Consider the following 26,921-nt stretch of genomic DNA (forward strand, 5'->3'; position numbering starts at 1 on the left):
TAATTTAAAAATTCATTTATTATTTCAGATTTTTTTCGCCTTTGTTATACAAAGATGTTAAATAACTTAAATACATTCTTACCAGTCATCTGTGATCTGTTTATACCTACAAGCTATACACATGAGGTAGAGGAAAATAATTTAGGGTTCCCATAAGACATGAATAAGTGAACATGGACAAAGCTTTGTTGGTGTAGTATCATCACAAAGGGCAATACACGGCTGGTGTGTTTTATCTTTGTTTTACAAGCACAGCACAAATCCTAACAAAAAGTACATGTACATGTAAAGTGATCCAAATGAATGAACTAGTCCAAACTGATGCAATCAGGAGTTTATACCGCGTCAATATGGTGATAACCAACATTACAAAGTCTTTTCACAAAAGTCGATTATATAAACAGATCAAATCCTATAAAAACAATAATGCTGATGAGTGTGATTTGGTTTGAATACTCTCAAAGTTGTGATCATGATCGTGCGCATGAATAAAAGACAGCAAAAGGTGAGTTGATTCTAAATTTGTTAGGATTTGTTAGTGCTTAGATAACAGCAAACAATGAGATATGAAATGAAATATGTTTTAAAGTATACACTGCTTCTCGAAGCCTCCACCCCAAAAAAAAGGAACAAAAAAACACCCAAAAGAAAAAAAAAAATAACAGAGTAAAAAATACAGGATATAAAATCAATTTAGACTTTGACGTTATTTACACTAAACACATGCTCATAATATATTTAAAAATAATTTATCTTTTATTTTTTTCTACAAAACAGAATTTTGTACATGATCCACTGACGACTAAACAGTGCAGAGTTTTTTGGATTTTGAGAATATGGACGACTTTGATGTAAAAAAAAAAAAAACGACGCTGCTGCATCATGCTCCTCTTTCTTGGGGAGACATTTTTAGGCCTATGTACAATCTATAAACAAACAAAAAAATGCACTTGGTGTGCATTTGGTATTCCTGTCATGCCTGTTTTGAATCAATAGTCGAGAACCTCAGTGTGTTTAGGCCGAGGTGTGTTTGTGTGTGTGTGTGTGTGTGTGTGTGGAGAACACACACACACACACCGAAAGCTGTGGGAAGCAGGCATTTATGCTCAGCATAGCTATTATGGTTTCCATGTAGCGTGCAAAGTTCTATGTATATGTTTTGACCAGTCTTTATTTGGCATGCCTTCTCATATCAAAATGCTTGGAATTCATCTCCTCGGGACATATAACCCGTGCGAAGCTCGCTTCCCAAAGCATGATATTGCTGTCAAGGATGGTGGTTTAGTATCTAATACATTGTGATAATCAACTTTAAAAACTAAACCATCCGTGAAAGGTAGAAGCCAGTTTTTTAAGGATGTTTGGCATGGTGCTGTATCGACTGATTACAATCTGTAACCGTATTGTTACAGCAGCTGTTTCCTCAAGTTTCTTATTGGCATCAATTTCTGTTTCAGGTGCTTGTGAGAGTTGAACATGTGCCTCACTTTTTTGTCTCTATACCACAGGAGAAGAAACCTTTGCTATTTACATTTTTTTTTTTTTTTAAGAAAAAAAAAAGATTCTGCACTGCACTGTATCCATAAATACAGATTTTTAAAATACTTTAAAGGGCTTTTGGGCTTCAGTGCGTGAATGGCGCTATAATACAAAGCTGGGTCCCTCACTCAGTAGTTAATTCACACCCATCTAAAACAAGGCATATCTTATAGTATATAACATAATGGTCTAAGAGTGCTGAGAATACAATTATTAAATATTATTGTCTGCATTGTTTGTGTGTACAGAGGCATTTCTCATAAAATTACATCTTTGACTCGACTGTTATGTCTTAAAGCCATAGTCTGACATTTTTGGAAATAAATTTGCTTTCTTTCCAAGTGTTAGATGAGGACATTGATACCACTGTAATACCTGGCCAGTAAATATGAGGCCTTCAGCTTAGCTTAGCATAAAGTCTGAAAACAGCAGACAAACCACTAGCTAAAGGTAGCAAAATTCCACCAACTTGCACCTTTGAAACTCAGTAATACCTATGGTGTATCTCATGTTGCCATGCTCTTTGTGTTTTCTTACACTTGGGTTTGGATCAATTAAACAAGACATAATATGCTAATGAGTGAGCTTTAGAGGTGGGCAATGCCAGGCTAGCTGTTGGGTGCTTTTTCCAGACTTTATGCTAAACTATAGCTTTTGAAATTTAAACTTTGTATCAAACACGTTTAATCCACTCAAAAAATGACGTGCAAAAAGAAGCAAGACAACGTGAGATATAGCATGCTAATCAGTGAGCTTTATACATGCTGAAAAGCTGATTTTATTGCCTTTTGGCAGAGCCATGCAAGCTGTTTGCTTGTTGCCTGTCTTTAACCTAAAGTAAGCTAACTGGCTGCTGGCTGTGGCCTTATATTAACCAGACAACACGACCTATAACAACCTAATTAGCAAGCTGCTGATACGCTGAAGCTACAGTAAGTTAACTGTCTGCTGGCTGTGACATTAAGTTCACCATTCTAAACAAGATATATCATGGTAATATTTGAGCATTACGGGTGAAAATAAGCATATTTCATTGCCCTCAGGCAGGGCCCTAAGAACCTGCATTGCAAATTGTTTCCCCATTTCCAGTTTTTGAGCTAAAATAGGCTAAGCTAACTGGCTGTCGGCTGTGGTGTTGTAGTCTATTTACTGGAAAACATAGATAAAACATTGAAATTAAATAGCTTTAGAAGTGCTAATAGCCTGATGTTGTTGCCATGAGACAGAGCTAGGCCAGCTGTTTCCCCTTGTTCCAGTCTTAAGGCTAAACTAAGCTAACTGGCTGCTATCTTTAGCCTGATATTTACCGGACAAACATGAGAGTAGTATCAATCATCTAACTCTGGGCCGGAAAGTGAACAATGGTATTTCCCCAACATGTCAGACTACTCCTTTAAACTGTCACTATAGTTGCATGGCAGGGTTCAGTATGCGGCATCGTGTTAACTGTGTCACTTTGTGCCAAGCAACAATATAAAAAGAAGCAAATTAAATCATGTATAATAACAAACCTCACTGACTTCTGAATGAAGACAGCAGATTTGCAGAACACTACACAAATATTAGTCTTATAAAATATATTTATATTAGCTACGAGACTTGCGCATTCATCTTCACTTGAGCAACTCTGCAGACACGTCAGGTTAGATTACCATCTCCGTTGCCCCATACTGTTTGGACTGACTGACGCAGCTCCCTCTGCACATGCTGCATGTCTACATGTGTTGAATATGGCTCAATCAAAATTGTGGCAGCTGAAGAGGAAAGAAGGATGTGAAATGGTAGGGGGCAACATTCCTCCAGTTCGCCACAGTTTTCTTTACAACTTCAAAGTATTAAAAGTTAAACAAAAATAGAAGAAAAAAAATAGTAAGTAGATTTAAGCTCTGCAGAGCTCAACAATTTTCTGATGTGAGTCACACGTGGACCTTTTTGCTGGTCAAGTGATCACCTGTTGCACTGATATCGGCTGTAATAACAAGGCCACTGTCATCTCCAACTTGGATATTATTTGTATTTGCACAACGTCTCTCCTATTTTGTCCAAATGGTCATAGTGGTTTAAGTTATTCCCTGAACACTGGTTCGCTCAAGGCCGAGAATAGCCTAAACTGACTGGTTTCCTGTTAATGCATTTACTAACAGCTTCATATTATATTATTACAAAAAAAAGAGAGGAAAAATGTGATCTTTTTTTTCTCCCTGTGAAGGAGAAGTCCCAAAGGATCTATAAATTATCCACAGCAAGACGACGGACACAAGTGTGCTGCTTTCCAAAGGGCCTTGTCGACATGAATCAAGAAGAAAAACGAGCGAGAGCACACAAACAACAAAACATTTGTGTGGTTAGTGGTTTGTTTTAACATAGTTAGATAAGTGGCTTGTATAATATCATTACAATATAACTGAATTTATGTACATACATATGCAAACACACAATGTGTGTGAGTGTAAATATGTGCGTGTAGAGTAAATCATACACCCTGTCTTTTTTTTTTTCTTTTTAGCAGTCTCTGAATATGGATTTCATTGCCATAAAAAGTCGTCATTCGAAACCCCTACCCCCTCATTATGCCCTCGTTACACACACAAACAGGCACACACATTTAAAAAGAATGACAAACACACACACACACACACACACACATACATACACACACACCATTCTTCTTTGGGCAAGGCCCCAGAAACCAGTCTGTTGGTGTTGTCCTCGTGTTGGATCTGGACCCTAATCTCTGTTTTCTTGTGGATTGGTTTTAATAGGAAAATAAAAGCTTCTCTCTTCAAGGCAAAGTTGTGATAAAAAAAAAAAAAGCTTGAGATGTTGACCCAGTTGTCTGAGAAGGTTTTCTTTTTTCATCTGCATACCCCAGACACGGGGGCCACAGGAGCTCTGAAACCCAACCCACAGAAATCCCTCAAAGTGCTTATTGCTTCTCCATTGGCTCACTCCTCTTTTGTTTGCAGAACACTGTTCCGACAGCGGAGGAAAACCTTGTTTGAGAACAAAACAACCACTCCTCTTCAACACAACTATCTTTCACTTGCTCCACTGATCGTAGGGGCTGACAGGTGACTGATTTTACCCTTTGCAGGTATAGACCTCTTCTCTCTGTGTGCACTGCTTGCATTCGACGTAGCAGCACCAGCGCACCTGGCACTGGCAGGGCCGGGTCACCTCCCTACTTTGAGTGTTATGGCCTCGCCCGCAGCAGATAGCGTCACAGTTCTTGTCCTTGTAGCACTTGCGGGCTGCCGTGCCCGACGAGTACTTGCTGGGTCTGCAAAAACTGGGCGAGTCCTCGATGTGGAGCAGGTCCATAGTGCGAGGGATCTGATCGTTCAGGCCAGGCAGGGGCTGCTGTGGCGGCTGCTGCTGGCTCCGGCCTGTGGAGATCTCTCCCTCCCCCGTGGCCTCGTTGGTGGAGCTCCCAACCTTGACGGAGGTCTCGTAGCGCTGCTTCAGCTGCTTGCCGATCTCGTGGAAGGGCTGAAGCTGCCTCCAGCAGGTCTGGACAGTGCAGGAGCCCGAGACTCCGTGGCATTTGCAAGTGGTCTCTACTCCGGCCTTGATCACCTTCAGAGATAAGAAGTGCAATTAAAAGGCGATATGTGATCATTTTCAGGTTCATAATTATATTTTGGGGATACTACTAGAATAGGTTTACATGCATCAATGCACAAACTGAAATGCTCTGTTTCAGCTCCTGTTTCTTAAAGGTCCCCCATCCTGAATATCCAGTCTGATCTGATTGGTCAGCTCACACATTCCTGAGCCAGCACGACATTTGTGTATCTTAAGTGACAAACTAGCTGCTAGGCATTAAATTATGCACACATGTGACACACTGACATAGTGTGATGTCACAATGTCACATAATTAAAGGCGGGACTACTGAGAAGGCGCTTCAGGGAGAGAGGGGCTTCTGTTGGAGCTGACTTTGACCTTTTACATGCACAAGAACCTACAGTATATAAAACCGTGAAGGAAAGGGGAAACGAAACAAAGAAGCACAAAAGGGCTCCTTTAACTGCCGTGAAACAATAAAGGAATGTGAGGATGAAAGCTACATGATTTAATGAGCCTTTGTTTAGTAAATAGAATTTCAAAGAGCCAAATTACCTAAAATATGCTCACAACTAGACGATTAGGGCGGAGTTCGGTGGTTTGGGAAGGAATGTAAAGAAAATCATTACATTCGCTGCTCTTTCTTGATATTATAATAAAAGGGGAAAGAAGAGGCTTCACTTATTAAATGTGAACTAACATCAAAGTTACTCTTACAGTGAAGAAGAGAGCACATTGCCTTTGTATAACAGAGCAAATGAATATATGCCGATGGGAGGATCGATTTGTTATGACCACAGCTGACAATTTGATTAAACTCAATGACTATTATTATGATGAGTGAGGGGAGGGTTTTGCGAAGTGCTCCATCAAGACAGCCATGGGAAAGAGACCTTGATATTTTAGAAGCCGCGCACTATTGTGTCATTACACAAAGAACATGTCATGCAAACAGCAAAGAAAGCCTTGTCTTATATAAATCACACATAATTGCAGGTGAAACATAGAGATCATCAGCAAAAAATGACCACAACGCGTTATTTTAACGCCGCTTGACCTCTTCGCAGTCAGCCAAAGTTCACTCCAGCATCGACCGCAGTGTCAAAAGCAGTGTGTGTGCGAAAATCAATGACAATAACACATTGTCTTCGACGGGGTTTGGATAGCATCTACGGCTCCTTTCTCAGACTGTGAAACAGATCGGGGAACAGGAAGTGCATATTCATCACACCGGCAGGTCAAGAAAATTTGATAGGTCAGCTTTTAAATGTCGGGGGGATGCAGAGGCTAGCACATTCCAGTTTCGTCCTCCGTGTGGGAATTCATCCTGAACAAATGTGGTCTACCTCACTGCATGTGCAAATCCCCCCAAAAAAAGAAAGAAGGGAGCACAAACAGCGTTGTAAATCTTTTATCACAACCGAAATCTCCCAAGAGATTGAATGTTGGAGAGCCGAGCTGAAAAGGAAGAGTCTGCAGTGGTCTTTTGGGAGAGTTTTATATCTGCTAACATTTGGGAAGTGTGTCTCTGCTATAATTCATTTTGAAACCAAACTGAAAACGGCAACAATATGAGAAAAGCCGAGGAAAAGCAACAGGTTCCAGACCTTCAGTTTGCTTTGGCTCGACAGATTAAGACCATTCCTTCTTTTTTATTCTACTATTAAAAACACTTCCAAGATGAAAAACCCATATTTGCTCACCACAAACAATTGCTGCATTGTGCCAGAGCACAAATGAGAGTGGTTGCCTATCTAATCTGGGAGAGAAAAACAAATATTGACTAATGAGCACTTTCAGATTTCACCAAATTTACAGTGGCAATTACTTTAATCAGATTAGCTTTCTTTTTTTCTCAGAGATACTTGAAACCCAACACTGTTTTTTCAGTAATTTCACTCCCCCAGGATGCCCTCGTGTATAACTCTATCAATTTCATTCTCCTGTGGTCATATTAAATTCCTCTTTGGTCACTTTCGACCATATATTTGGCCCCTGTGCTTTGTCTTGGACGACATTCATTGACCAGCAGTGTAATGTTTAAACCATGGATACAGTAGCAGAGTATATCCGGGATAGGGCGCACAATGAATTGGCACTTCACGTTACTGTTTGTCTACATAATTGCACCAGACTGGGTTATATTATCAAAGTTTTCCCACCGTTTAACTGATTCATGTGAGCAATTAACCAACATTTCTGTTTAAATAGTGTCCCTGAGTCCAAATGAACTCTGACCCAATTCAAACTTTTTTTTTTTAATGAGTGTGTCCTGGTTTGCCTCATGTGAGTGTTATAACTCAAAATAACTATTTTGCTTTGAAATAGCTGAATTATTTCTTTAATAAAAGGCTAATTAATTTGACAGTTGTGATACATGGCTTCTTTATTCGTTTCCATCAAGTACCTCCCTACATTCTTTTATGAAACTGTTGAGGTTTAAATGAATAATTCTCTCGCAACAAAAACCGAGTCATATTTCAAAGTTTTGTACAAATTGTGAGTCAATAAAAGTCACATGCAAGCTTTGATCATCAATAGAAGAGTACATGGGGAATAAAAGAAAACCTTAAAGAAACAAATCGAGGATGAGATTTTATGATTAACATTCTCCATTATAGAGGTCGAGCGCCAAAAACACTGGATCCTAAACTTGCCATAATGCAACTCAATAGCATCTTGTGCTTCCTAAATGGTAAACCTTCCACATTGTTCAAACTCCACCACGCAGTTTGAAACAAAGGATTTTTGAAAAGATCTTTAGTCTCCAAACTGAGATAACGTTGATGGTTGGAAACAGTACTGATGAGAAAAACACAGTCCAGTCGAGGTGCCAGAAAAACCAAAAGAGGGAGCTCAAAGGTGCTAAAATGCTTCATAGAGTTTAGGGGCTCCAATACTTCCCTGACTTTCCATTTGCATGTGAGTGAGTAGAAATTTCATACATGGTTGAACTTTAATTTTATACATTTTCTGTTTTGGGCACGGTGGAGTTAAATGCCTTGATGTTCCAGTTGCCTTTGCCTTTGTTAATATTGTAAACCTGGTTTGTCTTTAAAGAAGGAGGTTAGGATTGTAAACAGCGCTGATGAACGACGAGATGAGGAAGCTCAAAACAACTAGCTAAAAGGTTCTAAAACACTCCACGCTTACCTTCATGCCCACATTTGTGTTGTGCATGTCCACGCGTGCGCGCAGGTCCTTGTTGGAACGTTTGCCCAGGAAGTCCTTGACAAACTTGTTGGCGTATTTGAGGTTGTCTCCGCAGCCTCCCCACTGCCACGCCTTGCGGTTCTCCAGGTCGGGGGCCTCGTCGCACGTGCAGCGCTCCATGCGTCCTGCGCTGCACGCTTTGGCCATAGCGTGGGTCAGGCCCGCCGAGGAGATGGCATACAAGAAGGCTGTCTCTTTAAATCCTGGAAAAGCAGAATGGAGAGCGACAAATGAGATGCAGGGAAACAGTTTTCTCTAGCACCGTCATCAAAGATAAGCTATAATAACCCACTTCAGAAGAAGTACCAGCTAACGCTGCTAGCTCAGCAGCTACAGTGAAGATTTTGGTCTAAAAATGCTGTCAGTAGTTTATCCTTACAAATCAATGTGGGATCTTGGGCTACGCTGAACGAGCTATACAGAGCCACTTTATTGAGGTTTTTGCCAGTTGTTTATTTACATTTTAAAACTAGTCCCCATGTACTTCAGTTGTTAAGGAGAACACTGTTTTGCTGTGACATATTTTGTGGACTACAAAACTTCATCCGACTTTACGTTACGTTATGGGCGTGAGTAGATAATGACTGAAATGTCATTTTTGACCGAACTTATCCTTTAATTCTACTTTTTAGAACAGGGGAGTTAAATGCTAAGATGTTTCAGTTGCCTTCCTCTATGTGAATAATAAAGGAAAGTTCGTTACCTCTCTTTAGTATGTTGGCTCGGTGGCGCCCCTCTAAGGTGCAGTTCCATCTCTCGAAGCGGAATTGATACTGGCATTCTAGGGCGCTCATGGTGATGGCCTCTCTCAGAGTCTCCGCCACGCCCGGGTCTCGTCTGCACATCCTGCGCTGCTTCTTTTCCAGTTTGAGCCGGTCGCACAGCTTGTAGTGGGCCCTGCCCACGTTCTCCTCTGGTAGAGAGTTCAGTGGCAGGATAGACAAGGGTTCATTACCTGTCAACCTAGAGGGAAAGATCACAGAACCACTCAGGTCAGTTAAAACACAGAGCATAGAGAGGATATAATCTTGATAAAAGGTTCCAATAAAGCACAGGATGCTGACCTTCCTGGATAAACAATGAGAGTTGCAAAGATATGCTACATAAACAGCTCAGGGAGCACAGCTGGGGCATATAATGCTCAAAAGTTTGGTTAATGTTCAAATGAATTCAGCTGTTCAGTGGTTAATGTTCAGGGGAATTCAACATTTGCTGGAGATTGAGATCAACCTCCAGCACAGGCGTGTCTGTGTGTAGAGCGAGTTCTCTGCTGAGGTGGAAGAGTTCTTTTCTTTTCATGAGAAGTTTCTTGACACCGTTTTGTCCTTTTGTTTCAGACCTCACACACCAAACCAAGCCACGGAAATATTGAAAACTGGGATGGAAAAGTCTTCAGTCATGTTGCTGGGATGGCGACATACTTTAGACAATGAACTTGACAGGCCACACGCATGTGAAACAGTAGCCACTTGGTTTGATATTTATGTCGTGTCCTGAGAGGGAGGGGTGGGGGTGTCACTCTATAGATTTAAACATGATCACACTGCAGGATTTACACTCCCGCTGTAGAATCCCCATAACAAAAGTCAGCCCAGTCATCAGGAAGCCATTTGAAAACTAACAAGCAGAAGTATCAGTTCTAAACATGGTATGGAGAACATGTGGTAGACTTTCACTCCTCTCGTCAGTTTATTTAAGGGAGGCGTATATAAAACACACAAAGCGGGGACTGCCACATAGCTGGCGAAACCGACGACCAGCGTTCTGAGGTTGTGATGGGGAAAGCAGAGCATTACTTTCACAAACACACACAGGGGACATGACTATCAGCCTGTGACCATTTTGGTCACACCAACTGACAGGATTGGCACCGTAGTTGTTCATTATGTGGAATTTCTGGCCTCCTTTACACCCTTAAAGTGAAACTGAAGAATAAATGGATTTACAGAAGTCACAAAAGCACAAGTCAACGTGCCTTTTGCAGACGGACTGGGACGTTTAAAGGCCACTTTTGTGCATGGATTAACACCTAACTAATACTGCAGTGGAAAAATGCAGGACTTAGAATGAAATGTGTCTCGACAGATAGAGTTACTACAGAATTATTTTTGTTTATTGTAAACAAGGGCTGCTCAATGTACTGTAATTTATTAACATCACTAATAATTATTCAATTTATTTTTGTCACTGACATATAGAGCCGCAACAGTTAATCATTAAATGTTGTCAACTATTGAATTAAACACCAACTATTTTGATAATTTATTCATTTTTTAGCTATTTTTTAAGAAAATAAAACAGTCAATATTTTGTGAACAAGACATTTGATTTGTGACATATTGGGCTTCAGGAAAAACTGATCGACATCACAGTTTATCTTCTCCTTTGGACTTTGTGGTCTGGAAATTTAGATGTTAAATAAAGCTCATTTAAAGTTGTTCGTAATTCAATTTTTGCAGCCAAACTGCCTCTAATTTTGCTGTTTGGACATATAATTGTGATTTAGGGCATCACTGCATTATTAACTTAATTAATTATGATTTTTTGTTTGTTTTTTGTTAAAAAAAAAAAAAAAAGTGTAGAGCTGCAATGATTACTAGATGAATCATTCAGACGACACAGAGAAGATTAACTGGCAACTATTTGTCTATTTGATTAATCATTCATGTAAATCTAAAGAAAAAACGTCAAACATTTGCTGTTTCCAGCTTATTAAATTTAAACATTTGCTGCTTTTCTTTTACTTTTATGTTTGTAAATGAAGAGTCTTTGGGTTTTGGGCTGTTAGTTGGGCAAAAGAAGCAATCCAAAGATGGCACTTGTCACATTTTCTTTACATTTAGACTGATTAACTGATTGATTATGAACATAATCGACAGATTAAACAATAATGAAAATAATCTCTACCTGCTGCTGTCAAATAAACTGTATATACAGCCATTTAGAATTTGGGGGATTTGACAGATAGTGACAGGAAACTGGGAAGAGACTTGGGAAAGCGTGCAGCAAAGGGGCGACGGGCTGGAATCAAACCCGGACTCAGCCCTAGTGCGTGGGTCGACCCCTCTACCAGGTGAGCTATCAGGGCGCTCAGCCAAATAAATGAAAAAAAGTCCAACTATAAGACTGTGAAGAGTAACCACAGCTAGGCAGCGTAACAGAAATGATTCCACAATATTTTTGTAAAGCTGCCGAGCACCTGCTGGATGTCCACACTGGCTAAGTTAATGTACCAGACGTGTTGATCGATGATCTCCATTACTTACATTTTTGACTTCATTACTGTTATTCAGAGACGATTCTGTCACCACTCATATTCACTTCAGCCTCTCGCAGAAGGTCACAGTAGTTCTCCAACAAGAGATTTGTTTTGTTAAGTCCAATAACTGACTGAAACGTTTTCCCTTGAGTCCTCAGTTTCATACCGATGGACTTAATAGCTCACATATGCTACGCAATATTGTCTTTACGGTGCATTCACAGCCTGGTTAAAAAGTCAGAACAGTCAATTCGAAAAGGGAGGCATCAGGATTTGCTTTCAGATTGGGTCAAATGGTTTCCTTTTTACAAAGCCTGTTTGCCTTTCCTTAAATTGTCTGACAGGTATGAATTTTCAAATGGAAACCTGGCGAGCTGTGTCTTGACAGAGATCGCTCTCCCAACACACTTAGCGAGGAAAAAAATGTATGGTTTGAGGCGTGCAGGGCGAGGAGGCGAGCACAATGCGCAAGAGCTGTGTCTCCCTGTGAATAACTAACATTTTCCCCTTTTTTGTTTCAAACACTGTGCTAACAATGCCAAGGAAACATGTTCAAAGTGCCAAAACAAACAACCCCAGCCGACCCGGCGTGTTACATGTGACTTACAACCGTTCCACAACATTTCTATGGCAAGCAAGCAGTCAGGGATTGAATGATGGCACCATGTGGAGTACCTGCCCCGAACACCAGCAGGGAATTAAATATCGTGTAAAATTCAGCATGTATTTCAACTTCACACCAACCCTGGAAGCCGTTTACTACCGCATACGTCTGCAGACTAAACATAGCTTAGCAGAGAGGTCCGACTCACAAGTGGGGGTCTTAATTTACTCAATACCACCAACGTGACGCGCACATTCCTCAGTGAGACATGCACAGTGACACGTATCAGCGTCAAATCTTCCAAAAGCCCACATGTCTGCCAAAACAAGAGGCCGTGAGAGTGACAGGCCTCAACTGTCTGTGTGACGTCTGCCTGTCTGAGACAAAAAAGACGGTCTGAGCGGAGCTGGAGGGAGCCAAAGATGACACGACACTGGTCTTCACGCTACTGTCTCTGCGGCTTCTTTTTTTTTTTTTTAACACAATCGCATATTTCAAGCTAGTTACAAAGACGGCCCCGGGGGGGCTCAAAATGTTGGAGGGGAGAGATTCGAGAGCGGAGAAACACTTGACGTCTCCAGAGAAGAAACCACTGGCTCACTCCCGTGCGTGTTTCCACTCTGTGGCAGAGCAGAAAGAGAGAGTCAAATAGTATCGCAGATGTACACTGATTCCATCTCTGCTGTCTTTGTGAAATAATAAAAATCTTTTAGTGGGGTCATTTTTTTTTATATTTACGAGACTGAAAACTAGAGTCGATGTCAATCATGTGTCTTCAATTCAGGTTTGATGGAAATCGGAGATAATATTTTCACTGGTTGCAGAGCCGTGACCCCGGCTGTCACACATTCCAATATGGTGATCTGCAAAAAAAAAAAAAAAAGACAAACACACACACACACACACGCACACACACACACACACACACACACACAAAAACTCTCACTCTGCTTGTTTGCTGAAGAACGAACTCATTCAACTCACTTAGAGGAAAGGAGAACTGGAAAGCAGCGCAGGGGTTGAATCACCAAAATCATTACAGATCTGAGCTTGAAATCTCCGGCCAAACAGAAATCATCATCGCTATCCCCGTAACGACGACCGCTTTTATAAGGAAAAATGGAAAAAACAGTTGTATGTCCTCTCTGACAACTGAGTGAGGCTCAGTTATTCTACAACATATATCACTTTGTAAAGAGCATTATTAGTGATTAATATACCATCTGATAAAACCTTATGAATTGGGTATGAGGTAATGATAATGGGCTTTTTCAGTGGCCGAACTGCAAAGAATCCTTTTGACTGATGGACTGCATGAGCACCAAATCAGCCAAATTAGCATCAAACGTATTAACCATTAATAAATAGATAATGAACATTTTAGGGCTGTGCTGATTGATCTGCAGATCATTTTCTCCATTAATCAATTAATTGTTCGGTTTTTGAAATGTCAGGAAAGTTGTAAAAAAAATTTGGTTTGGTGTCGTTTTGTCCCCAAAATAGGACCCAAAAATAACTGTTATGCAAGACAAAGCAAAATGACTAATTTTGTTTGATTTTGAAGACATGTCTGCATTACTGTACAAAAATGGTTTCAATGATTTATTACATTTTCAAAAATTTCACATACATTTTCTGTCAGTTGGCTTGATAATCATTCAAACATTTAGAACACCACAAGTACCAAACATAATTTTTTCACAACCTTGCAACCCAAAATACAATATGACAACTGATCAATAAAGCATTAAAGGAGAACTTCGGTCGATTTAAACATGCAGCTTCATTGCTCAAGCTGCCCTTGACTTGCCAGTACCGAAGACGCAAACACATTTGGTCAAACCATTACAGAGCTCCGTGAACGCAGATTTAGCATTGAACGCTAACAGCATGGGGTCAGAACTTTACACTGTGTTTTAAGCGTCTTAACATGCTCCACATCTCACACCAAAAGTTATGCAACATCAGCAGACACCTTAGCACACAGCACTGTAGCATGTATGACTCAAAATGAATAAAAAAGTAGTTAAAACAGTGTGTTTGTGCAAGCAGCTACTTACCTGTTTGTTGACATCCGCGTCTTCCAGTAGCTAGACCAAACTAGTCAATCCGTCGAGCGTGCACTTACTCCCTCACTGGCGGAGACGGAAACGTATTCCAGCATTTTCATGTTTCTGTTCATAATGTACATGTCCATGTTGCAGCCTGTCATGAGCCATGAGCCTTACAATAGCCTGTTAAGCCTGTTAAGTGCACACTCGGTGGATATACTAGTTTGGTCTAGCTACCGGAAGACGCGGATGTCAACAAACAGGTAAGTAGCTGCTTGCACAAACACACTGTTTTAACTACTTTTTTATTCAGTTTGAGTCATACACGCTACAGTGCTGTGTGCTAAGGTGTCTGCTGATGTTGCATAACTTTTGGTGTGAGATGTGGAGCATGTTAAGACGCTTAAAACACAGTGAAAAGTTCTGACCCCATGCTGTTAGCGTTCAATGCTAAGTCTCCGTTCACGGAGCTCTGTAATGGCTGGACCAAATGTTTTCGCGTCTTCGGTACTGGCAAGTCAAGGGTAGCTTGAGCAATGAAGCTGCATGTTTAAATCGATCGAAGTTCTCCTTTAATGAAGTCTTTATTAGCCATCAAAAGTTCACTTCCTGAGGCATTTCTTCTGTTTCTTTCCTGTTTTCAGTTGCTGTTCTGTCAGGATTCGGCAACAAAAGTACTTTGTTAACTTTAGTAAACCATGTCTTAAGTTACAACATGAAATACGTGTTTTTAGGAACAACTTCACACATGTGTGTATAGTGCAGGCCTTTTTTTCCCTGAGTGGCAAAGCTATGACACGGCTCCGATGTTCTCAACAATAACTACGATGTTCCAGGAACAACACCAACATGGCGACATCCGATCGCGCTCTTGTTAAAGAGTAAGTGAGGCTCCTACACAGTATTTCCGCCACGCTGATTTAGAGCGTAAGAACATGTAACTGGGCTGTTTTCACGTCGCTGACATTTCTCTGTGGGTGTTTTTGTTTGAGGTGTTGTTTGAGGTGTTGGCACAGCAACACAAATTACACGTGGAATACAACACCAACACATAAAACTCGTTATTATCCTACGCGAGGTGGGATTCTCGCTGATATTTGCTCAGCTTTTGCTTTTTTCCATTCACACACTTGCCTCTCCGCACTCCCCGCAGACACCACTGACCCACTCTCCTCCACTGTCTTTCACTGGGGGAGCGCTGCAGTTTGTTTAGTCCTTTCTCTCTACCTGTCAGCACCTCCCATTGCCCGTGACGTTTTACTTTATATACATTTTCCAATGCAGCGGGTTCGGTCGAAAACGGTTCGTTTCACGCCGCGGAGCCTCGCAGTCGATCCCTCGAGGGAATCATTGACTAGCACTAAACCTCGCCATCATCACTCCCTCTCTGGCGTTACATTACAGTCCTGGAAGCGACTCTCAGCTGGTAATTCAGCTCGTTCTTCACTGGTTCGGTATGTAAATAGTTAGAGGAGTGTAATAATACCTAAACTCTTAGATAGTGGAAAACATATCATCTCTGCTCCTTTAACTTTCTTGGCCCAATTGAACTGCCCGCCGTGTGTATAGGGTACGGACACATACAGCTGCTGGTGTTATTCATATACTCACACAAAGAAACATAAACAAAGGCAGCTCAGTCCATGTGGTACGGATTAATCTTTGGAGGCTGAAGCAGAGCAAACAGTAAACTTTACAAAAATCAGATCGAGGGCTGAAAGAATTTGTCAAACAATTGATTATTCACTGATTACAGCTTTTAGCAATGTGAGGATTTGCTTCATTGTCACCTTTGGCAACGGGTCATTTTTTTCACCATTTTCTGACATCTTATAAACATCGCCTAACGTAAAATAGAACCAACCGATTAAAGATGAAGTTCACCCAAAATGATGAGAATTCCAGTGAAGTTTTATAGTCCACCAAACATTTCTGGAGCTTCACAGCAAAACATCGTTGTTGAATCCAAACTCATTCAAGAAGACGTCAAACTCGTGCACCCACTTCGGACAGGGTGCGCGCTAATGCTTCGCTCAGCATGGCGTTGAGTCGATAATGACTGCATTTTATGTTTTGGGGCAAGTAATATTTTGTGTATTTGGCCACAGCTGGAGCAGGGTGATATATCAGCCAATTTCAGCTTATCGCAGTTATCTTAGTACAATAAATTGCCAATGCCAAATGCCAAAGATATGTCTGAGGTGATTTAGAAACAATGCTCCCTTCACAGAGTTTGTCCAACAGAGTGCTGAATTTATTTTTCAACGGTGAACAGTTCACCTGAACATGAATAATAGGTCATTATCTACCCTCATGCTGACGGAAAGTCGTGTGAAGTTTCGTAGTCCACAAAACATGAGGAGAGTTGAAACACTCTCCTAAACAACTCGAGTACAAGGGGACTTGTTTTAAAAAAGAAATATATATAAAGTGGCTCCATATGGTTCGCTTGGCATGATCCTAGTCTCTTTTACATTTTAAAACTAGTCCCAACTACTTTGTTAGCAACTTTGTAAAGTTGTTAAGAAGAAGGCTGAAGCGCTGTTTTGCCGTGAAGCTCCAGAAATGTTTTGTGGACTACAAAACGTAGCTATCCGAGTAGATAATGAGTTTTGAGTGAATTGTTCCTTTAAAAAAAAAAACCTTTATTGAATCTTTACCAATAATGTTGCCTCATGTTATGCCTTAAAAAGTCACTTCTGAGGGATCTATCATCGTTTTTTTTTTTTTTATAACACTCAACTTTTGAGTTTGCAACTTCTACAGGTGACATAGGAGAACAAAACTACTGTGTTTCCAAATAAAAACCTTTCTTAGACGTTTCAACTAAACGAAAACACTCATCAAAGCCAACATGTTTCTGTGTTATAGGCATAAAAATGAAAAATCAGCAAAGCAGCAAAGTGTTTTTGTTTTTTTTCAGCCGCTGTCTGCTCATCATCTCCCCTCTGACATGCTAACAGGTGCTGGCTACGCTTGTGTGTGTAACTACTATATACATGAGTGTGTGTGCGTGTGTGTGCATATGGGCTCTTACTACCTTAAGTCAACACCTACAACAGTCAGTCGTGGCTGAACGCGCCCGGACAGAAAAAGCACAAAAGCCACAGTTCCTCCATCAGCCTGAACTCGCAGGTTGTGTGGTCTGGTGTCTCCTGGATCACAACTACCCCCCCCCCCCTTCCTGCTTCTCCTCTTTTTCCCTTTTTCTGCGAACTTCCCCTATTCCCACTGGTCAATTACTCTAAACGAATGCCAATCATTCCGCCCAGCTGTTGGCTCAAAACAAAGGCCCCCTCTAGACAAAACCACCGCCGTCTACCAAACGTAACCTACACAACGGCACTGACAGACGCGAACATGTAGTCCTGGGCTAGTTCGTCTGTCAGGAAGACAAACTACCGCGCTCACCTGAGATTAATCCGTACATATTTTAAAACATTTAACGCTGAGATTTTTTTCATAACGCTGAGATTTTTTTCATAGCGCTGATCTACTTTTTCTCCCTTTTGCTTTTTCCTCCTGCCTGCCTTCGCTGTGTTTAAAAATGCTCCTTTTGGGGGGGGAAAAAGTGTGTGCTTTTCTCAGAAATGTTGGATGAACTTCAGACCACCCTGCCCAAGTCCCATCTGGTGTATCACAGCCCGGGCCATGCCAGAGGTTGTAGGAATGCGAGTGTGTGTGGTGTTTTCCCGCTGGCCCGCTCCAACCCACGGCTGACAATGTGCTCCACAGCTTAAACGTGAATAATTGAAGAAACCATGAATCAGTGTCGAATGACTCTCCGGTACAGGGAGTCTCCAGGTTGTTGTCCACCTCCAAAAGAGAGAAAACCCTGCACTGAAATCCTTTTTCGCGTTTTCTCCCCGGCAGCAGCCACGAGTGACACCGCTCATTCCCCGAGTTGTTAAAACCAGAAAATGGGGGAAAGAGTAAACGATTATGCATGAGGCTAAGATAAGATTAGTCACCGGTCGAAAGCACTGGGTGTTGTGACTACTTCTAACAAGCTGTGACTGACACAGTACAGTAACATGACAAAACGACTTTGGAAACAAAGCAGCAGTGGCCCGAGACTTAGTAAGTCATTATTAGTTGAGTAATGAGCCTTTCTGCGTAGTGTGAATGTCATGCAACGTCTGGAGGCACCAGTGCGCGGGGAGAAAGTCCGCTATCTTGAATGACTTAACAGGATATGACCCAATGTTATATCATCCGCTGTCCCTTTCTGCTCATTTACAACCCCACAACAGGCCGCGTCGGGCTACTCCCTCTAACTTTACTGATCGGGTGAAGTTCTCGTACACGTGAGTGCGAATCTAAATCTTATTTTTCCAACACAAAAAGGCGCACCAGAAACATATCTCTCTTTTTCATTTAATAAAAAAAAAAAAAAAAATGGGGGGGGGTTACTGCTCGGCCTAATTTTTTAATCCACAGCCGTGAATGCGAGCGCTGGTAGCTGCTGAGCGGTAGGGCTGCAGGACCCGGGTTTGGGAATGGGAGTGTGGGGCATGGTAAGAGGTTTAACTGCTATGTGAGAACTCAAGGCTTCTAAGGTCAGCAGCTCAGTTATAGTCACTGTGTGACTGGCACAGATTGGGCGCGCAGCAGTGTGTCCACATGACTCCCCTGTTCTAGCCTACACCATGGCACAGAGCAGCCCTGTACCAGCCCACCGACGCACCAAACACGTTCAGGCACACATACTGTACTCGGCTCTCACCGATTCGCACATGCTGACACAAGACCCAGACTGACGGCTGTTTGGTGAGAGAGCAAAACCCGCTGGTGCAATACGACAAAGCAGATCTTTTAATTGTGCATGGACTGGAAATGTCAGGTTGGTTCTTTTCCTGTCGCAGCACCTCTGTGAATAAACCCGAGCATGCAAAGTCAAACCGCAAAATCTGAAACAAAACAGTAGCTGTTTTTAATCACTCATGCCTCAGTAACTACAAGAGCAGAGTTCATTAACAATTATTTGCACTTACTCCTGAAAGATTAGTATTTTCCTGGAACGCATAAGAGGGGGGGAGATAACGAGGCGCAGATACTCCGTAAATGTACTGTACTTTTTCAGGTATCTGTACTTTTCTTGATTACCTATTTTTCTGACAAACCTTTTACTTTTACTGTCAACATTGGAACACAAATATCTGTACTTTCTACTCGTTGCGTTTTCAAAACAGGCTCGCTACTATAGTTTTAAACACATCTGAGGGGAATTCTCATTTCTTATTGTTATATGTGTGTCATTGCACAACGCCATCCATACATGACAAGACTGATTAGAATTAGATTAGAATGAGGAGAAAAGACCAGAATTTTCTAATTTTCTCAGTTTGTTGCTGCTCGAGACACTTTACCAACCCAGAATATTGGTATTTGACATTCTGGGGAGTCCATGACACTCAAAATCAACTATCTTTCGGATGATGTTTCTGAAATACGACTGATTCCACCATTAAGGTTCAGTTAGCTTTGCACAGAATAGGCCTGTAGAAATGTCCTGCAGAGGGATACTTTTAACTCTTATACTTTGAGTACATTTCAGAGCCTGTACTTTATTACTTTTACTTGAGTTAGTAAGTTGAATCATTACGTCTACTTTTATTTTTTTTTTTACACAAGTAAACGTCTTCATCTACTTGAAGACAGAATGTGTGCACTTTTGCCAAGAAACAAGTTTTGATCTCCTCTGAAATATCAAAGCACAAACACTTGTTATGACAGTAATTTCAAAGGTAGAGACGTTGCTTCTTGGCCCTCGCCTGACAAATACTTCTCAGTAGCATGAGTTTCTGCGCAGCTTAACTCGCCTGGGGTGAGAATGTTCGGCTCCTGATAACTGGCAGCTGATTAAAGTCATGCAAATGAGCCATTTTCAACGAGAAACAAAAACTCCTGCAGGGTTAATCAGGGCTAGGAAGGTCTGCCGTGCCTAGGGCACATTCATGTCGGTGTACGTCTGACTGTGTCCACACTCAAACTAATGCTCAGGCTTTATGGATAAATATGCCTTTTGAAGCAAACCTTGGTCTATGTAATAACACCCATTTGGCAAACAGACATATTTTGAGTGGAGATTCGGAGTGCATGTCAGGTCAGGCTTCTATAGGCTCGTGTTTATGCAAGATGATCGTCTTGATAAAGTGCAATAAAAGACAAACCCTGCCGTTTTGAAAAGGTATGGTCGACTTTCTTTTCATCCTTTTCATTTGAAGTCTTTGCAAACAGGTGCATGAGATTAAAAACCAAGATTAAACGTCAGCAGCTGCAGAAAAAGCAAGTTTTGAATTTCGAAAATAGACCCCAAAAAAAAGCCGTACGTGAGAAATTCACTGATGTTCTCTTGAATACCAAAGCCTTAAGTGAGGGTTTGTCGATCCGCTGATCTTGGCGCATGTGAAGTGCCATGTCTCTTCTATCCCCGCAAACCACGCAGAGAAAAAAACGTCTGTGGTCAAGGATGGAAAACACAGAACATAGTGGTCGCACTAACAAGCATCATCTCATCAATGCACCGACCACTAAAAGTATCTCAAGTCTATATTAGTTTTCCTGTTTTGCAAATTGCCCATGTCTCCAGCTCCATCTGCAAAGATCATCATGCGTGTACAGCTTTACCAACAACACAAGAGTTTCCCTTCAAAGGGAGTTTCCTTCCCAGTATCTTCGGACTGTCCACCAATGGCGTGCGCGGGACAGTGCACTTAAAATCGAATATGTCCTAGCTGCGGTCTCGTCGGCACGCTGATGACACCATAACTGTAAGTCCTGAGGATGTGAGCAGGCCAAACACATTTTAAAAGCCTTACCAAACCATGTAATCTTCGAAAATATTCAGAAAAACCATGTTATTATACAGCAGGAGCCCTATAACAAACCACTACAGACACCACTGAAACCTTCATAACAAAGGTGTGTGCCACTTTGCAATTTCTGATGAGTCAACCTGCAAAATCAACAGAAACACTGTGCGTGACTCAGTTCTAGAGAAGACGTTCTGCGCAGAGAGGTGAGTTTTTGCTTTGTAAGCTGAAGCTCAGAGACACTTCATACACGTCATGCAGGTTGACCACAGCTGTGCATGTGCAGAGCCATTTTCCTCGCCCAAATTATTTTTACACAGACTTGGCCGCCTTTGCATTTGATGTTTTCAAATATAATTTCCCACTCTCCTTCTGTTACACAAAAAGGTTACAAAGTGCTGATTGAGGACCGTCCCGCACTCTCAGAAGGCGCTGCACCACCCTGTGGCATCCGTGGGCCATAGCGGGCCCTCATACAGGGATGTTCTACAGCGGGGCACTCAAAAGCAAAGCACGGCTTAGATCAAAATCCGGATGTATCAAACAGAAATATAAAGAAAACAAAGCTCTCTCTTCAGAGGCCGTGCGGTCTGTTATCTAAGCCTCCAGGTTTGTGTGATCTCACCGAGCTACACGGTCACAGCGCGGCTGCTGAGAGAATCCTATCTCCTTGGCTCGCAGTAAAGTGATACCCTTTGAGGTGTGGCTATAGCCACAGGATATCCTATGAAGTTGGGAAATCCCTCTATCAACGGTGCTCCCCGCCCTGCTTCACGTCAGGGCTAATCAGTCCTTAAGGCCTGGTAATGAGACGCCCGCCACCACTGTCTGCCAGGCAACGCCAGCCTGAGCCCACACTAAACTCTACTGCTCCTAATGAGTGGTAATCACCCAGCAGCTACCCACAAACCACTGCAGGGATGCCGGCACGCACATGAGGCAGGCAAAAACCAGCAGACGGGAGGGGAGAAAGAGGAGGGAAATGTTTACACGGAGCAGCTTAAAAAACAACTTCTGACATTTTCTGCGCCGTGCTGGAGAAATGAGGCTCCTTTAAAGCTCTGAAACACACCGGCGCTTGATACGCACCAGGAACTAATTCAGCAGAGTGATAAAAAAGCTTTTACAGCTGCAAACTGAAAAATCACTCCTCCTCAGTAAATTTACACACATCCCATTTGTTATCCTGTTGTTTTTGGCGTGCTGCCTCACTTAATGGAGCGCTGAAAACAATGATACCATCTGAAAAGGCATCAGCTCAGCTCCAGGAACGAGCCGATGACGGAGTGTTTGAAGATATTGCAGTGATTAAACAGCAACCGCTGTATTCGCTTCTTCCGGATGCTGCGGTGCCTCTGCAATTGGTAAATCCCAGTCGCATGACTGTGGGCAGCCTTCCTGTATATGTCGCACATGAACTAAATAAAAACAAACTCTTAACTCAGTGTTAGGACTCGCATTCAGCACAGTTTACAAGACCACAGAATGACATGCCTTTTACCGAAAAACTCAAATTTAAACCAACAGAGTCGTCTCGGAGAGCGCTCCAAGCCTCGACGGGGTCAGCTGGGCCACCGAATACCCTCCCTCCCGCAACGCTTTACACAACATCCCATCAAGGTGCTGTAACCTATTAAGTCAGGTGAGCTGAGCGAACGTCTCCCGACGCGAGCCCTAATGATAAGGGATTCAGCAGAACCAGCACCTGCCACAACAGGCCAAAGGGAGAGAAAATGAGTGTTCACATTCTTGTGGCAAAGGATGACAATTTAAGCGGGTGCCTGACTACGCCAGGAATCCCACCCCACCCTCGGCTGTGCAGACTATGGGCAGGAGAGATTGTGTTTATGTTACACTTACGCTCCACCGCACTCTGGAAATTGGGTATGCAACATTGACCCTCTATTTTGAGTAAATCAGTACTCAAGAGGCCCTAGGATGCCTTCGTGCTCGTGGAATATTTATTTGGACAGGTTTGTGTGAGCCTGTCCCGCACAGTCGAAGCCGAGCAGGACTCCGTGCCGAAGTCACCAGTGTCGAGTTTCCGGGAAGTTCACATTTTGTATCTGTGTCACCTGCGCAGGCTCTTTCACAGTCATGCTTCATGTTCCTCAGCTGCAGGGCTAAATCATTCACTGACACTCATTCATATTCCCACCTCACCATGGGCCGCGGAATAATAAATCTGGAGTATCGTAATACCACATGTCTCTCGCCGCTGCTAAGGCCCACAGATAGAGAACAGACCGACGGAGGGAATTGAAAACAAGTGCTAACTGAATGAGTAAATATGCATTACCATTAGGACCATTAGGGCCGACGCGAGTGCCAGTTTGGCACGTCAGCCTCGATACAACGCCGCCTGCCAAGGGCGACACTGCAACAGGGAGGGAGGCAGAAACAGAGAGCCGGGGGTTACATTTGTCCCTTCCAACGCAACTTTAGATGAAACCGAAGACAGAGACGGAGAAAGTGCTCGATACGTGCATGAGCATTACACACGATGACGTTCCACCGAGAACAACTGAGATATTTCCATCATACGGAGCTATTACAGGAGCGGGCTTGCATCATTCAGATGAGTGAAAGGAACAACATTTACCCAGAGACATGAAACACTGTGAGTCAAATACAACAATCGTCTAGAAAATTATTCACTTCTCCCACAGTTGCTGTCGCTTTTTATACTCTGAAAAGATTTTCACAGATACCGGCCTCTGTCTTCAGGGGAAAAGGTGAAACCTGCTTCAACACCAGCCTAACAGGGGCCCTGAGGGGACACTTCCTGTACTCTCTTGCAGACCCACAACAGTTCCCAGATCACCTAACACTCCTGGACCGGGCACAACACCCATACCTACCATAAATTTGACTCTGCTGGAAAGGCTTCAAGTGTCATCACTCCGCAGTCTACACGGCCATTTGTCTCCGCGCTTGCAGCCAAGCAAAGGGGAGCACTAACGACACCCATCAACGCAGATATTTGTGGATACTACGCGGAAAAGCGCCGAGATCTCGTTTCAGCTCTAAAGGCTACCATTTCGCTCCGTCCGACTCCAAGGATTGGGGAGCCGCCACTTTTTGGGGGAGTTTATCCAGGTGAAAACCCAGACCGCTCTCTCACCTGACATGCTGACCTCATTCGAATGACCTTGTGGAGGGTGGTGGGGGGGGGGGGGGGGGGGGGGGGGGGGAATGTTCCTCTGTAACTAAGACAGAGAGGGAAAACTAAGAGCTCTGAAAAAAGTGGAGGTCATTGTGGGCTACACCTTAAAAAATCCAAGGCGTTCCCTGGGAAATGACTGACTTTGAAATATACACCCTCGCTCTCTTTTCTAAATTAAACATTATTGTGTACATGACATGATTCATGAAACACTTAATTTCTCAGATTGATTTCCTCACACGTGTTTCCAAGTGGTTATTTAAAGTTGATGGAGGCAGCAGGGAGAGAGAGAGTGTGTGTGTGTGTGTGTGTGTGTGTGTGAGAGAGAGAGAGAGAGAGAGAGAGAGAGAGAGAGAGAGAGAGAAAACCGCTGCCAGCAGAGTTGTGTGATGTTTATGCTGGATGGGGGATTTTTTCTTTGCAAGCTGAGCAGACGTTTCGGCCACTAGTTCAGTCAGTCAGATTGCTTTTATTGTTACCAGCTGTTGGGTCTGAGGCACATGCACTCACCTTTCGCTCCGCGGCTGTTTTCAGAGTCGAGTGAGGATATGATTTTACAAGTGTTTCAGCAAAATAATCAGCCGACCGCTACCTGCCATTCAAACGTGCCGGGGGGGGGATGAGGGAGGGGGGGAGAGGTTACTTTACAGAGGGCGCTGGCTCGATTATCAGGGGTCAGGGAGAGAAGTGGGGGGGGGAGCTCTCCTAGTCAAACAATACTCACATAAGCTCCTGTATGTGAGATGCTGCTTGTTACGAACATGCGTAATTATCAGCAGCCCCCAGTGAGGCCGGGCAACCTGCTGCAGCCACCAGCTGTGAGGCGGCGCTGCGCTGCGCAACCGCCGGCCAAGTGACACCTCACTGACTCGCACACATTAACGTAAAATCAAAAACAACTTAAAAACAAAATTCGTCTGGTTTTCTTTTTCTTTTTTTCCTTCCTTCTTTTTTTTTTAACAGACTCTCTGATACACGTCTGTAGAAGAGAAATCAACAGAAGGAACTAAAAAAAAAAAAAAAAAGAGAGAGAAAAAGTTGATACCTGCTTTGTAATTCAGGAACCAATCAAATCAATGAAAGCTGCATCATGGACACAGTGCTGTCAGTTTCCTTACCCGAAGTACGCCGCTGTCGGTCCAGGCAAGTTGAGAAGATACACTATAACTGTGAACGATAACCATCCCAGGAGTAGGTGTCCATCCAGCATTTTGCTGCGGCTCCAGGGCAGATCATTTCGTTTCTCCTGAGTAGCTGTGTAAAATCCCTTGTTGAACGTTCAACACTTCTTATACAGAGAGGAGCTGCGCTGCGCTCCTCCCATCAGCAGAGAGAGAGAGAGAAAGAGAGAGGGGGGGAGGAGAGAGAGAGAGAGTAATATGGCAATATATGCACACACACACACACACACAGAGAGAGAGCTGATTCTCAAACCACTTAGAGGGGAAGTCTTCTCAGTTGTCTTCGTTTATGATTGGCATGAGAGTTTCTCCTCTGTGGCTGCAGTCAGTCTGAGCTGGCCTGCATCTGATAAAATAGCCTACCTGTTTACCTCCGGTCATTGAAAGGTTATTTCCAGGATGGCAAATGTTTGAATTAGTATAACACGAAAAGAAGGATAATAGAGTCATACTAGTCCTTGTACTGAGGCACTGAGGTGCCATACCAACCTCTCTTTTCCCCTAGAGCAGAGGTTTTCAAACTTATTTGTGCCCGAGGGACAGCGAAGGTAAGCCAACATCTCAAGACTCACCTATTTCCACTCATATCCGTGCAGAAACAGCCTCTACAACACGTCATCTCATCACTCTGAATGTGTTTATTTATCTACTGATGCCAAATAAAATTTGAAGAACAGCTATATTACTCATGGAGGTTTTATTAAAGGGGCACTATGTAGTTCTGGAGAAGAAATTCAAACTCAGGATTTTGATATTTACTACATTAATGAGGTAATAATACTTAAACACAAATATTTATATTTTTCCATAACTGAATAAAAAAGCTGTTCTCAGAGGAAAACACTGTTTGGAGCTAGAAAGGTGGCAGAGTCCGCCAAATGTAAACAAGCGAAACAGTATGAGATTGTGTTGTCCTTTAAGAAAAAAAAACTTTGTAAATTTAGTTTTCTTCTGATTAAAATGTCTTCCCCAAAACTACATAGTGCACTTTAAAGCTGCTGTGAGTGATATTTTCTTTTATTGAAATAAGTGTTAAGGATACAATATATGTGACTGTTAGTTGAAAACATTCAAAAACGACCTTAACGATCAACAAAATGTGAAGAAATAACAGTCTTTGCGTTATGTGGTCTTTGTTTTATGGTAAACTCATATCTACTGAAGTTAGCACACTAACCAGCTAGCTCTGGCCCGTCCCAGTTCAAAGCTCCAATTGCAACAGCACTCCCCAGGTTCTCCGAGCTCTCAATCAGGAGAAACCGCAAAGCTAACTGGGCTAACTAGCTAGCGGCAGCTATAATTAGTAGCAAATTAACGATTACTGTTTTGAGTGTAAATAGACAGGTGGCATATTCTTACATATTGCACCTTTAAACAGCAAACAATTTCGACACTATCCAGTGTTATCAAGTGTTTGTTCAGTAACCCATGTCTCTCTTCTTCCTGCTCATGCAGTAAAAGGGAAATTCATTTCTGTGGTATCCCTGCCCACTTTATCCAATCAAGACAGAGAACTCCAGATAGAG

The 26,921-nt window shown here is 42.5% G+C and overlaps 1 protein-coding gene across 1 annotated transcript; it reads right to left on the bottom strand.

Annotated features, from left to right (window-relative positions):
* On the bottom strand, positions 1–25,512 carry wnt9a (wingless-type MMTV integration site family, member 9A). Its single transcript, XM_030401518.1, has 4 exons — positions 25,333–25,512; positions 9,023–9,282; positions 8,260–8,522; positions 1–5,115 (listed from the first exon to the last, which is right to left on the bottom strand). Exons 1-4 carry the CDS (start codon positions 25,422–25,424, stop codon positions 4,621–4,623), a joined length of 1,110 nt encoding a protein of 369 aa, XP_030257378.1. The 5' UTR covers positions 25,425–25,512; the 3' UTR covers positions 1–4,620.
* Positions 25,513–26,921: the final 1,409 nt, after the last annotated feature.

This window comes from Sparus aurata, chromosome 21, assembly GCF_900880675.1.
Source record: "Sparus aurata chromosome 21, fSpaAur1.1, whole genome shotgun sequence".
NCBI classification, from domain to species: domain Eukaryota; kingdom Metazoa; phylum Chordata; class Actinopteri; order Spariformes; family Sparidae; genus Sparus; species Sparus aurata.